Raw genomic sequence first — 15,074 nt, 5'->3', positions numbered from 1 at the left:
TGCTGCGATGAACACTGGGGTACACGTGTCTCTCTTTTTTTTTTTTACGTGTCTCTTTCAATTCTGGTTTCCTCGGTGTGTATGCCCAGCAGTGGCATACACTGGGTCATATGGCAGTTCTATTTCCAGCTAAAATTTTTATTTATTTTTAACACCAAAAACATTTTGTATTGGGGTATAGCTAACAGTAAATAATTGTTAATAATAATGTTTCATTAAAATGAATATTCATTCATTTAAAAATAAACATACAGAACGCTGAAGTAGAATATTTATCAGAAATAATTTCCAAAACAAAACAAAAAGTTTTAGTAAAGAGTGACACTGATTCATATTTTTTTAAATCTCTTGAATATCCAGTTTAATAGATGTCTGAATATAGTTTTTGCATTTAACCTGTTGTGAGAGGTTGCTCTGTTTGAAGAATAAAAAGAAAACCTGGCCTCATACAACCATTTTAAGAAAAGGGAAAAGTATTTTAATAGTCTTTTCAGACAATGTGTGGATACTCTTCTTTAATATATTTGAAAATTGCAGAGTTTTTATTTATTTCTTAAACATCAGTTGCAATGTGAAATTTACCACAGTGATGAACTTTTACTGCTCCCTTACATTAAAATCTAATTTTTTCTATTGGTCTATTTTGCACTTTGAATCTTTTTTCTATGCATGATTTTGTAATATCATGCATTGTTCATTTGGAAAATATTGGCTCACGATGTAGATCTTCCAAATGTTGACATTTCATCGTACAGTACCAAAAACACAAAAATGTTAGTATCACTACCAGCCTTATCAGAAAAGCCTTTAAATATTGATAAGATACAAGTTTCCCAAAGTCCTAATTTTCATTTAAAAGCTCAATTTTTATCACTGGCAACATAAAACAATGTCAGTTGCTTTCCTTAAAGTGACAGAGCTCAGTTCATTCATTTTTAAGAAAATGGCTGCCAAATATCCACATCATAGTTTGTTAATCATTCTTTCAAGTAAAAATTATTTTCCAAGAAAAAAAGCAGCTAATCCAGCTTGGAATTCAAACAACTGCACGAGTACTTGCCTTACCACACTTCAGTCTGCAGAAGCACTTTGCATTATCACATTTTATCACACACAATATTAAGGATCAAGATTTTAAAAGTAATTTTTACTGCTTCAAGAACATAAAAGTAAAACGAACGTGATCTTGTTGGTGGCGGTAGTTTTACTCTAAGTATGTGATGGTAGAGCTAGAATAATTTTTAAGAGGGGTCTGGAGGTACTATCTTAATTCCTGCTAAGGTGCCAAGCAACTTTATCCCTCATTGATTTCCTATTATTAATACAAACATCAGAACAGTGAATAAGGCAAATAATGAATCAGTGTTGCAATGAAAACAGTTTCAACTTTGCCAACACCTGAAAGTGTATCAGAGACAACCTTCTCCCCACCGTCAGCCCCGACCTCAGTTCCGAAGACCAACTTCGAAAAACTACTTTAAGTTACTATTCTCACTTAGAGTCTGTTAAGAGGAGTATACATAAGGAAATGAAAAGCAATCAGATTTTCCTAACTAAAACTTTTGGTGTAGAGATATTAGACATCGTAAAGACTTTGGTTTTTTTTTTAAGACTTTGGATTTAGAATATGAATTTACCTAAGTTTTAGGCAGCTGGAGAGATTTGGAATGCAAATAACTGTCAGGTGTGCTCTATTTCATCAAATGTCAGAAAAACACCAACAATTTGCCTTCCTGCCTCTTCTTTCTGCTTATCATGAGACAGAAGTTAATCACAAAGGCAATGGGCGACAACTGGAAGTCAACAGAAATAAGAGCAGTACAATTTATTGGGGGCTTACCAGGTGCCAGGTACTATATGCAGCAATTTACAGTGTATTAACCCATTTAATCCTCACAATAACACTATGAAACAGGTATTATTATTCTTCTCAATTTACGGACGCTAAGTAACAAACCCACAGTCATTCAAGTAGTAAATAATAGAGCTCAAAAATAAATGCAGACATTCTGACTGCATTCTGATTCCTGAATTGTGTACATTTAACCAACCACAATGCTAGAAGTTGTTAAAATGCTTTTGTTTGATACATCTTTAATGACTGATTGCTGATGACTATATAATCATTCAAAAACTCAAGTAGGGCCTAAAAAAATTCTCAGATAAGTCACACCCAGAACTAGCCAACTGCCATTTATTGCACATACTGCTGGGGAAAAAACTTCCAAGAGCTCTAGCCGAAGATTCCCCGAGTGGTTCACCAAGTGCTGTGCTAAGTCCCTCCAGTGGCGTCCGACTCTGCGACCCTACGGACTACAGCCTGCCAGGCTCCTGTGTCCATGGAATTCTCCAGGCAAGAATACCGGAGTGGGTTGCCATTTCCTCCTCCAGGGGATGTTACCGACCCAGGGATCAAATCCACGTCTCTTATGTCTCCTGCATTGGCAGGAGGGTTCTTTACCGCTAGAACCACTTAGGAAGCCCATGCTCAGTGATAAAACCATTTTGAGGAAGAGCTTTTCACACTATATCCAGAGGTATTCTCTCTCACTTACAACGTGGATGTTGCCTTCTCAGACTTTTCACAAAAAGTTGGAGATTCGTAAACAGAATCATTTTCCCATGTTGATTCTTCCATTATTCCCCACAAAAGTTAAGTATATTAAACTTATGTAGACATGAAACATTAGCATTAAAAACAATAACAGAATCAGAATTTTACTGGATAAGAACTCGACTAATTCATATTGCAGACCTGGAGAAGCTCTCTAGCTGACCCACCCAAAGCTACACAGTAAATTAATAGCAGAACCGAATGCAAGTTACTCCCAAACCAGATCTTCATTCACATCACCATGCTGTCTATGCCCTACTACAAAAGTCTCAACTCCTTCAAGAGTTCATCTGAGAGGCTATTCAGATGCATCAATGCATATTTGTACTTTTATTGATACATTATTAGATTTGCACATACCCACTACTAATGTCTATTCTGACTCAACCTGAAACAAACCTAAAAAAATAAACACAAAAGCACTTTTAAAAGCTGACTATTGAGATTCAACAAATATTAACTAATCTATTTTGATTTTCCAAATACTCCAAAAGCACATAAATCAGTTTTTCTCCTCAAAATATTTAAATCCATGCCTCTCAAAGCGTGAAAGGTTCCAGAATCAGAATTAACAATATACTTATTAAAAATTCAAATTCCCAGTGTCATCCCCAATTAAACTGAAACAATCTCTTAAACTCCCAAAATGGTATTTTTAAAAGCTCTCCATATGAATCTTATTCATCCAAAATCAATTTATTGAACATTCACTCTACAATATTCCAGTGGGAAACCAGGAACAAACAAGTAAACAAAAACAAGAAAACATTTTGGATTTTATCTGTGCCATGAAGAAATAAAGGTAATATGTCAAAGAGCGACCTGGAAGACTACAATTGTCCTTTAGTAATCTCAAGGGATTGGTTCCAAAACCCCCGTCAGCTATGGGACAGCCAAGTAACAGTACTTTAAGGAGCAACCAGACACAGAGTTTTCAGGGCAGTGAAAATATGTTGCATGATATTATGACAAATCCATGTTATTATACTACATTTGCTCAAACCCTCAGAATGTACAAGCATGAAACCCTGACATAAACTATGGACTCTGGGTGATTATGATGTAGGGCCATCAACTCTCAAAAATGTACCACTCTGGTGAGGGATGTTGATAATGCGAGATACTATTTAGGTCTGGGGGGGGAAGAGTTATATGGGAAATTTCCTTATCTTTCTGTATCTTTCTTAATATTGCTATAAACCTAAAATTGCTCTTTAAAAATAAAGCCTTAAAAAAAATAAAAGTCAGAAGGTCTTTCTGCAGAGGCAACATTTGAAGTGAGTAGCCCTTCACTTAAGAACAGTGGTTCTCAAATTTAGTGTGCATCAAAATCACCTGGTTAGATGGTCTTGAGTGGGGCCCATTCCTAACAAGAGTGCAGATAATGTTGATGTTGCTAGTCCAGAAACCACACTTGGAGAATGACGGATCTAAAAGAAACAGCTAAAGGGTTTGAATAACTTTGGTGTGTTAGAAAAAAGAGGAAAACAAGGCCATTAGAAGGGAGGGTAATGCCATTGCTTCGGAACCACTTAAGACAGTAAATCAAACTACCAACCATGCCTATCCAGACCACAGATAGGATCACAGGCTGTTCAATAATACCTTACAATTGCAAAGCATTTCACAGTTTAAGAAAGTATTTTCACTTTCATTACTTAATTTGATTTAATGAGATATAAGTGAAGAACTATAAGCTACATTTTAGAGATAAAGAAACCAAAGGACAGAAACATGATGAACCTGAGGGAACCAGAAAACAAAGGGCAGAACTATGTTCCCTAACTTCAATCCAGTGTTCCTTCCAGACAGCAAGTTTGATTTTTTTTTTAAAAAAAAAGCAAAGCAAAAGATACACACAGGAGGTAATACTAAGTCATTCTCTAGACTCTGCTGCCTAAAAATATGGTGGCTTCCAGACTTAATTTGTTCTAGACACTGGTTAGAAAGCAACACTACCTTAAGACTGACAGTATTTAGTCTCATCTGCTTATTTCTCCTAGTTCAAAAACAAACGACGACGAAGAGGACATTTACGCACAATTATTCTCTGTCTTGCATAAATAAAACAGAACTAATTTCATAACCTCAGTCCCTCAGCCACATCAATCAAACACAATCTTGTATCCCCTCTAAATCTCTCACCTAATCCAGGTTCCCACAAGAACACTGAATCTCACAAGTCTTAACTATACTCATGAGGCCCTCAGCAGTTAGTTATACACTCATTATCCACCCTCCCTATACCCATTATCATTTAGTATCTTCTCCATCAATTAAACCCTCACTTTTAACACTCTTCCCTGCAGGTCTCAATAATACTTCAAATCCAAAACTGAAATCATCATATCGTCCCTCCAAAACACACGACACACACACACAACTGTTTCTGTGCCTGAATTATCTGATTTTGCATTAATAGCACTGCCACCCACCAAACAAGAAACCTGGAACTTGGCCTAGACACCTGTGTCTCTCTCACACCAATCTCAACTGGCCCCTCATCTCCATTCTCAGTGCTACTTACAACTAGTTACCATCAATGATAAACTAGCTGCCATTTCACTAATAACTACCATGTACTAGTCACTTTGTTACATGTACTAGCACCATGTACTGGTCACTTTGTTAAGTCACTTCATTCTATCAATAACTTTATGAGGTAGATAATTTTTGTCCTTGTAAAATTAATCTGTCCAACTAGGTAAGAAGTGACCAAGTAGGCATCTAAGAAAAACGTTTTCTCCAGAAGTCCATACCTTTCCCCCATAACAAAACACTTCCTTCTTCAACACCTGACAACAGTCCTTTACCAGCCAATTTCTCTCCTAGATGACTGCCAGGATTCTCCTAACTAGTCCTGCCTCAGGTTTTTTTCTTCCCTTACCTTTCAATGTGCCCTCAAGCAATCCTGGTAGATCACAAATGTCATCCTTTTATCCTAATACAAAAGTCTGTGAGGTGACTTCCTTGGTGGTCCAGTGGCTAAGACGCGGCACTCCCAATGCAGGAGGCCCAGGTTCAATCCCTGGTCAGGGAACTAGATCCCACATGCCACAACTAAAAGACCCTGCATGCTGCAAGGAAGACCCTTGCAGGATAAATAAATATTAAAAAAAAAAAAAAAAAAAGGTCTGTGAGAGACTCCCTTTAGTCTATCTACAATGTACCAAGATACATTCCATAGGATGAATCCAAAACCCTTTAGTACAGGTCGACAATCCCTTACCTTCAGCCCCAAACTTCAAAAGCTTTGAAATTTTAAAGTTTTTTCATGAGTCTGCAACAAAACCCACCCTGTACTGTGAGGGGTTATTTCTCTATCCCATTAGTGATATTCATATGCCTTACTACTGAAACATTAACACTTAATGAATTGTTAACCCAGACCCCGCTGGAGTATTGAAGACCTCAGCAGGAAAAAGAAAAATTTTCAAAGTATTCTGACCTCTAAAACACACCTGGTCCTAAGAGCTTCAGGTAACGGATTGTAACTTCTTACCTACTCAGTCCATCAAACCAACTTAATTTCCAGTGATGACATGATCCGTCCTAGGAATGTATAAGATGTTCTGTGTTCGGAAAACTCTACAACTCAGTGACCTACTCACCCTTCAAGAAACCTACGCAAGGACTGCTTTTCAGTGAAGTTTTCCTGACCTTGTCTTGACTGTGCCACAACCACTGCATCCACCTCCACTGCTCTATCTTATACGTCTGTTTCCCCTATGTTGGGCAGTGAACCGACTCCTCACTGAGCATTTTATCCAATCGCAGCACGGTATCCGAAACACTAAGGGTCCATTAATGTCCAAGAACTGAAATTCATCCCAACTCTCCCTAACACCCAATTCCCTTCAAAGTTCAGTTCTCCTTTACCCCTAAACCTAAGGTTTTTTCCCCTAGCCATGCAGGCCCCTCACAGCGATTTTGTTTGCAGAGTTCCTTCTTCTCAATGTCATCCTAAAGTTACTTTCTACCAGACGCCTTTTCTTAGCCCCAAATTCTCCAATGCCCTTTAACCTTCCTGGTCCTTCCTTCCCCTAGCTTTGAACAGGTCTCCCTCTAAGGCAATTCATCCTCACTGCCCTTATCTCTTACCTACTCCCTCAACACCTCTCGGGGCTGGGCCCTCCCTTGAAAACGCTTCTCACAGGCGGATTCCCAGACCCCCTCTTCGCCCACAATCCGTTCCATCAGCTCCCAAACCTGCGCTCGGCCCGAGTCCACGCCTTCCTGGCCCGTATCTGCACACCACGAACCTCCCCTGCAGCCGGCGTCCCCTCCCCCAGCCTCTCGCAGCCGGCACCCCTCCCTTCACCCTCCCCGTCTCTCTGGAGGTTCAGCTCCTCTGAGAACTGTCCCAGGAGCCGTGTCTTTCACCTCTGAGACTCCTCAGGATCACGCCGGTCAGAGCAGCCCCGCGCCCGAGTACTCTCAGAGGACCCCAGATGCTCCTCGGCACAGCAAAGCCCCTTCGGCCCAGACCTCGGGCCGGGCCTCCCGCTCACCTTGCTGGATGTCGCCGTTGCTGCCCCCCGGGATGGGCACGTTGAGTTGGCGCTCGGGCTCAGGCAGGCAGCGCAGGCAGAAGGAGTGAAGACAGGGCAACAGCTTGGGCTCCGCCTCACGCCGGCTCTGCAGGCTCTGCTGACACACGGCGCAGGTGTCCAGGAGCGAGGCTGGAGGTCCAGGAGGCGGCCCCGCCGAGGGACCCGGAGCAGGAGCCGAGGCCGGAGCTGGGGCTGGCGTCGATACCGCCCCCCCGGGAACTCCAGGGCCCACTGAGGCTGCAGGGGCTGAAGCAGCTGGGGCCGAGCCCGAGGAGGCCGCGGCCACCCCCCCGTCGTCGGGCCCGGCCGCGCCGCTCTCCGCGCCGGCCCTGCCGCCTTCCTCCTCCTCCTCCTCCACCAGCACCGCGGCGAGAGGCGGCTCCGCCTCCTGCGCCGCGGGCCCGGCGGCCCCGGCAGTTACCGGCGCGCTACCGCTGCCCCCGCCGCCGCTCTCAGCCTCGCCGCCGCCTTTGTTTTCCGCCATGTTTTCCTCTTTGAACCCGCCGGACCGCCCCGCGCCGCCCGCCGCCGCCGCCGCCGCCGCCCCCAGCCCCAGCCGCAGCCGCAGCGAGAGCCGCCGCCGAGAACGAGCAAGCTAGAGAACGAACGAACGAGAGCGCGCGCGCACGCAGCTCCCCCACCCTCGCGTCGCGCGGTTGCTGGAGGGCGGGCGCGGCTCGCGCACGTACGCACGGACGTCCTCCGGAGGGAGGCGGGAACTCCGGGCGCGGGCGCGCAGCCGTCCAGGTTGCCCCTCCCGACCTCTGGGGCCCGCACGTTAGATTTCGCCCCGCTGCAGTTCCGTTCGCAGTGAGCCCTTAAAGCCAGAGACTGTTGACGCTGAACTACCTGTAGTCGCGGTGGTTAAGAGCTCGGACGCGGCCACTATACGGAGAAGAGCGGGAAAGGGTGGAAGGCCGGGGCTGCTTCCCGCGGAGCGAGCGACTCTCGGGTGGCGCGGTTCCCAGGGTGGGCGCATCTCCGCGGAAACCTCCCTCCGCGCGGGGTTAGACTCCCAGGCCTCCTGGGTCTCTGTGCTTTAATTGGCCGCGTTCCTTTGGATGATTGTATCTCTCGGGAGCAGTAAAGGGAGGATTTTTGTTTTTAACTGGCGGCGTACCAGAAATAGGCTGAAAAAACTCATTGAAGAAAAAAAAACTCTTTAACCGCTATTTTTAGCTTCTTAAGGTGATTGTTTCTCTGCCGTTGCTACGCATCAGAAAACCAATCAACCGAGAGGCTTTTTCAGAGCGGAGATGTGCCAGGACCACACCCCAGACCTGCATCAGGAAGTGGGGGTGAGCTGATGAATGTTGAAAGCGCTTTGACTGACTGATGGGCGTCGGTTTGAGAAGTCAACGCTCTAACCAATATTATGTTCTCAGAGTCCCACTTAGTATCCTGGCGTGAGTTGAGTCGCAAATACTCTAACCAGTGTAGGTAATAGCAGCTTTCAGGAAGGGTTGTCTTTATTTGGGAAACAAGTACTCTGGCTGTTTTAATGTTCAGATCATGAAGTACTTTCCTCTTCTGACAATGTTCCCAAGAAACTGTTATTCTTGAACTGGTGTAAGTCCTTACAATAAGCCACCTCGAAACATTTTTCATTTATTCGTTCAAAACAGTGACCTCTTACTATGTGACAGGTAATGTTTTAGAGATGCTAGGATTGCAGCAGGGAACAAAGGAGACCCTTGACTTTCAAGGAGTTTGCAGTCTGGGGGAAGAGTGATGTAAATATATGCAGGGAATGATAAAAGCTGTGAAGGGGAAAAAAGAATTCAGATTAGAGATGATTGGGGAAGTCCTCTGTTATCAAGCTTTGGTTCTCTTGCAGAAGAGTGTTCTAATCAGGAACAAGCAGTAAGTTCAAAGGGCCTGAGGTAGACAGATTCTTGGCTTGTTAGAGTCTATGTGACTGGCGTGACTTGACAGAGGCAAAGAGAAGTAGGAGATTAAAGAATTAAAGGAGCTGGTCACATACAGAGATGGCCTTCAACTTGCTAAACTTTTGTGTCTTGGAAAAGAACTTTGAAAAACTGCTTTCTCGCCTCAAACAATTTAAGATGATCCTTAAAAGTTTTCATCAAGAGTGTAAATAGTTGCAGAGACTGCAATTTCTGACATTTTGCATTACTAACGTTTTTCAGTTGTCACATTAATTTTAAATCTACCCAGTGGAAAGTTAAACAGGTGGTTTAACAAGCATCATCCATTTAAAAAGTACATAATCAAAAGTATTCCACTTCTTAAATAATATTAAACATGAAAAGTAAAATGTTAATTGGGAGTGCCTCTTAATGAGATGACTGGTAGTGGGTTTTGTTTTTTTTTTAGTTTGTGTAGACATAGATGTATATAACATTACTAGGAAGAGATACAGTCCTGTATCACATTTTTATTAACCTAAGTCACTGCGTTTAAAAAAGAAGTGTGTATATGTATACACACACACACACACATATATGAGAGTCGGATCATAAAGAGGGCTGAGTACTGAAGAATTGAAGCTTTCAAACTCAAGAGAAAACTCTTGAGAGTCCCTTGGACTGCAAGGAGATCAAACCAGTCAATCCCAAAGGAAATCAGTCCTGAATATTCACTGCAAGGACTGATGCTGAAGCTCCAAGATTGAGGGCAGGAGGAAAAATGGGTGACAGAAGATAAGACGGTTGGGTAACATCACCAACTCAATGGACATGAGTTTGAGCAAACTCCAAGAGGACAAGGAAGCCTGGCGTGCTGCAGTTTATAGGGTAACAAAGAGTTGGGACACAACTTAGTAACTGAACAACGAAAAACAGTACCTGGCACGTGGTAAACATGAAATGAATGTAAAAGTAGACCCAAAGGTTCATGAAGGGAACACAACTGGAAGTAGAAACAAAGGTACCTGAGAGAAAAATCTCAAAACATACTATGGACTGAACTGAGCAGTGGGTATAAGGATCTTGCCATTTCCCTGACGTTGGCTATCTTTTATGCCAACTGCCTTGCAAGAACATTGTAAGAAAAACACAGTTCTGAAATGGAGAGATTATCCATCAGTGCCTAATAGCTCTGGCTGTGGAGGAAACTGCCCTGATGTTGCTGGTAACCAGAAGAGAAAAGAACTTTCCAGCTATCCAGAAAAGAGAAAGAGCACTGGGAGTAAGCAATGGTGAGAGCATAATTCATGAGCTAGGTACAAGAGGTTGGCAGCAGTGAGGCAGAGTTGCCCAAGAGTACCATGAAGGTTTGCAATGGCCAGTTCTGCCACTCTTGGACAGAGCAGCCTTGGTTGTCAGCAGGATTGGAAGCAATTCACAAAGACCAGCAGAGGAATGCTGAACTGCAGTTAAGATTTGGGGCATTTCTGTTAATGCACCATGCTTACAATCATGAGTGGGTGAGACTAGGGGATATAAAGGTGACATTTTTTTATTTAAAGTTCACTTCTCGGAACACAGGGGTACATAAGCACATGTACCTTGGTTTAGCATGTCTTTGGACTTATCAGAAAGTTCAGTTTCACAGCAAGGACCTTCCTAATGCACGTGTCAAAAGATTGAAATTTAAATCGGTGATGTTGAGAAGGACAAGATTTTTGTTCAGAAATATGCCCAGTGCTCCACCATGGAAAGGCAAAGCAAGTATAGGAATGGTCTGGATGGAAGACAGGTGAGGCCCCTGGATTCCCTTACAATGATGCCAACAAGAACAAAGGCATCACCTGAGAGAAAGGTATTTGGAAGATCCCAAGAAGTACACCCCTGGAACAAAAATAATCTTTGCTAGTTAAGAAGGCAGAAAGGGCAGACTTGATAGCTTATCTCAGAGCTTCTAATGAGTAGTTAGTTGGCCCACTTCCTTATTTCTTCAAAACAGAAATCTCAACTTCTTTTATGTGTAACATTTAAATTGATTGCATATACCAGAATTCAGTGTCATCAGCACTAATTTGTAACTTATGTCATCATAAGGCTTAAGATAATTAAAAACAAAATCTTAGAAAAAGATTTGGGCAAAAGATGTTGGGCAAAGTGCACTTTGATTTCCTGGTGCTCTGTTTTCTGAGTTTGAGAACCGCTAATACCAAGAAAAGTCTTCCCAGGTGGTGCTAGTGGTAAAGTACCTGTCTGCCAATGCAGGAGACATAAGAGATGTAAGTTTGATCCCTGGGTTTGGAAGATCCCCTGGAGAATGGCATAGCAACCCACTCCAGTATTCTTACCTGGAGAATTCCAAAGACAGGTCAGCTATAGTCCGTATGGTCGCAAAGACTCTGATACAACAAGCGACTTAGCCCTCATGCGCAGAGTACCAAGAAAAGAGAGACAAATGACAGAATTCTAATTGCTAGCTCTTTGGCTTTTCTATATTTCTAAAGCCTTCCAAGGCACATGGTTAATCCCAGTAATAAAAACAACATTTAAATAGCAGATTACAATTTGTAAAGTGATTTCACCCACATTATCTTTATTTCTTGCAACCAGTAAGATACATTCCAATTTAGATAATAAACAGACTTCATAGTGTGAGTGTACTGTAGTGTATTAGCTCTCTGTTGTTACACAATAAGGTTGTTTTCAATTTTTGCTATTATAAATAATACTGTGATAAGCATTGTGATGAATAATACTTTGTATGTCTATAGTTATTTTTTTCTGAATATTCCTAAAGCTAGAATTGCTGATTCCACAAGTATAGCCATTGTAAAAAAATTTAATATGTAAATAAGTTATTAGGTTATTAAGTAACTAGATTGTGCTTGATGTTTTTGCCACTACAAATAAAGATAAATTAATGTGCAACCTGTTTTTCAAATTTGTTTCTAAAGTTCTGTTTCCTCACATCCCACTTACTCCTCAGTCTCGTCTGGCATGGCTTCCATTTCCAACAGCTCTTGCTAAGGTCATCAAGGACCTCCATGTTTTTTTAAATCCAGTAGATGTATTTCGTTCCTAACCATATTTGTCTTCTCAGTGGGATTTCATATCTTCGACCATTCTCTCTTCTAGAATCACTTTCTCCCGTGGTTTTCATGACACCACACTCATACCTCTTCTACTGCTGTTTTTCTTTTACAAATGTGTTGGGGTCTCTAAGAACAGACTAGAAGAACTCACAGGACTCAAAAAAGCTGGTATACTCATGGTTATGGTATATTACAGTAAAATGAACAAATTAAAATCAGCAAAGGTAAAAGGTGCATGGAGAAAAGTCCACAGGAAAACAGGCACAAGTTCCAGGTGTCTCCTCCCAGTGAAGTTGCATGCACTAATTCTCCCAGCAATGATTTGTGACACCTTTGTGAAGTGTTACCAAACAGGCAAGTTCACCCAAGCCTTGGTATACAGGGTTTTTACTGTGGGGGAGAGTTTGTCCCATAGGTATGGGATCACCCACCTAACTGACCTCAGCTGTTTGAATTCCAACCTACAGAGGTCAAACTGATACATCATAGCCCAAGGCTTCAAGCATACTAAAACAGGCATTCAGCATAAATCACACTAATTCAGCCAAAGTAATAGAGTATGGCCCAAGGCCTCAGGTATACCAAGGACTCTTGTTGGCCAGAGTATTCCAAGGGCTCAGGGGTTATCTCCCAGGAGTCAGTCAAGGACTAACTCTAAAAACAAGCCCTTCTTTTGAAATGTGCACGGTTTGAGTAATACAGGCCTACTAAGTTAGCCGTTTGCTACATAGACTTGCTCAATGCTGGGCTTTCTGAAATATGCTCTAGACCCCCTTCTCAATCAATTTTTGTTCCCCTGGGAAAACTCATCATCCTGTACCTTCGTTTGCCATCCATACAATGATAACTCCCAAGTATATGACTTTAGACCAGATCAGTTAATATCTCCATAAGAATGTCTCAAAGGCACCTCAAAGTCAGCCTATCCAAGACTCAATCCTCTTTTCTCCAAACTTCCTTTTCTTCTCCACATTCCCTATCTCAATAAATGGTGTTTTGCACTAGAATGGAAGATTTTAGAAGATACATTCATATTGACAGATTAGATACAGAAGCGGGTCATACTTAAAACCTACAACTTCTTACCATTCATATTCAGTCTGTTACTCAGTCCTGCCAATTTGACTTTCTAAGTATATCCCAAATTCCTCCACTGTTCTTCATTTCCATTGTCACCACCCTAAATCAGCCTACCACCCATAAGATACCACAATCCTCATTTCTGCATGCAGTATGACTCCCCTGTAATCCAGTGTCTAAACTGCAGTTAGGGACTCCCCTGCTGGTCCAGTGGCTTAGAGGCTAAGACTCTAAGCTCCCAATGAAAGGGCCCAGGTTTGATCCCTGCTTGGGGAACTAGATTCCACATGCTGCAACTTAAGAGTTCACATGCCGCAACTAAGACCCGGTGCAGCCAAGTAAATAAATAAATAAAAATAAATATTTAAACTGCAGTTAGTCTTTTCAAAGGAAACTGATCCTTTCTTCCCCAATCCTTATCTTCATGACTTTCTCTTGCTCTTAGGATGAAAAACAAAATCCTTAAGGTCAAAGAGGCCCTGTTTCACATGTCTAGTATGGCCTGGACTACTTCACTAGCCATAGAATACCCCACTTCCCCCTTGCTTTCTACGTTCTAGCTACACTGGCCTTTCAATTTCTTCCCTGTTCTGTGCCCCCTCTCACCTCAGGGCCTTTGCACATTCTGCTCTCTAGGTGAAATGATTGTTTCTCCTACCACCACCACCCAGTTTGTAGAGTTAATGCCTATTTAACCTTGGGGTCTGAGCTCAAGTATTGCTTTCTCAGAGAGCTCCTGTCTAGATCAGTTTTCTTTGCTGGATATTCCCATTGATCTCTCTTTCTTTCCTTCATAGCTACTTGTGAGAACCAGTATAGCATAATGGTTAAAAGCAGGGGCCAGGTTATCCAGGTTTGAATGCCAGCTCTATCACTTATTGACTGTGCAACATTGGACAAGTTACTTAACCTCTCTCTGACTCAGTTTCATTGTCTGCAAATGTGTATATTAGTGGTGGGTATAATAAAATTACATATATATATATATATATATACACGCTTCCCTGGTAACTCAGCTGGTAAAGAATCCACCTTCAATGCAGGAGACCCCAGTTCGATTCCTGGGTTAGGAAGATGCCCTAGAGAAGGGATAGGCTACCCACTCCAGTATTCTTGAGCTTCCATGGTGGCTCAGGTGGTTAAGAATCTGCCTGCAATGCAGGAGACCTGGGTTCGATCCCTGGGTTGGAAAGATTCCCTGGAAGAGGGCATGGCAAGCTACTCCAGTATTCTTGCCTGGAGAATCCCCATGGACAGAGGAGCCAGGCAGGCTATAGTCCATGGGGTCTCAAAGAGTCAGACATGACTGAGTGACTTTCATATATATATGTAAATATATATTATATATATATATATATTATAGTACATATTGAGCTTCCCTGATAGCTCAGGGGGTAAAGAAGCTGCCTGCAATGCAAGAGACACAGACTATGTGGGTTTGATCCCTGGGTCAAGAAGATCTCCTGGAGGAGGAAATGATAACCCACTCTAGTATTATTGCCTGGGAAATTTCATGGACAGAGGAACCTGGTGGGCTACAGCCTAAAGGGTCGCAAAGAGTTGGATGACTGCACATGTGTAGCATGTATGTATGTGTGTAGCATGTATGTATGTATGTAGCATAGTACATATAATACATTATTTTATAATTAAATTAATGCATGGAAAGAATTTAGAATGGGTTCCAGTGAGTATAAGTACATAAGTTTTCATTTTATCATTAGGGTCTCAATTTGTAATAATGCATTAGTGTGATTATCTGATTGATACTTGTCTCTCTCATTAAGCTCCATGAAAGCAGGGATGATAGCTGTTTCTGCTTATGTTATTCATAGTGCCTGGTATATAGGTACTCATAATTTGATAAATT

The 15,074-nt window shown here is 42.1% G+C and overlaps 1 protein-coding gene and 1 pseudogene across 2 annotated transcripts in view; one reads left to right on the top strand and one right to left on the bottom strand.

The window, feature by feature from the left end:
* Window positions 1-7,863, bottom strand: part of TRIM33 (tripartite motif containing 33) — a 140,906-nt gene extending 133,043 nt beyond the window's left edge. Inside the window, exon 1 of one of the 2 annotated variants that reach the window (XM_043875612.1) lies at window positions 7,126-7,863. In XM_043875612.1, coding sequence (XP_043731547.1) covers window positions 7,126-7,651 — 526 coding nt within the window. In that variant the 5' untranslated portion in view covers window positions 7,652-7,863. The remainder of the gene's footprint in view (window positions 1-7,125) is intronic. The other variant, XM_043875613.1, reaches the window with a different exon arrangement.
* Window positions 7,864-8,423: 560 nt separating this feature from the next.
* Window positions 8,424-11,944, top strand: LOC122676735 (annotated as a pseudogene).
* The last annotated feature ends 3,130 nt before the right edge of the window (window positions 11,945-15,074 follow it).

This window comes from Cervus elaphus, chromosome 20 (genome assembly GCF_910594005.1).
Source record: "Cervus elaphus chromosome 20, mCerEla1.1, whole genome shotgun sequence".
NCBI classification, from domain to species: domain Eukaryota; kingdom Metazoa; phylum Chordata; class Mammalia; order Artiodactyla; family Cervidae; genus Cervus; species Cervus elaphus.
This window is presented reverse-complemented; position numbering and strand designations above follow the sequence as displayed.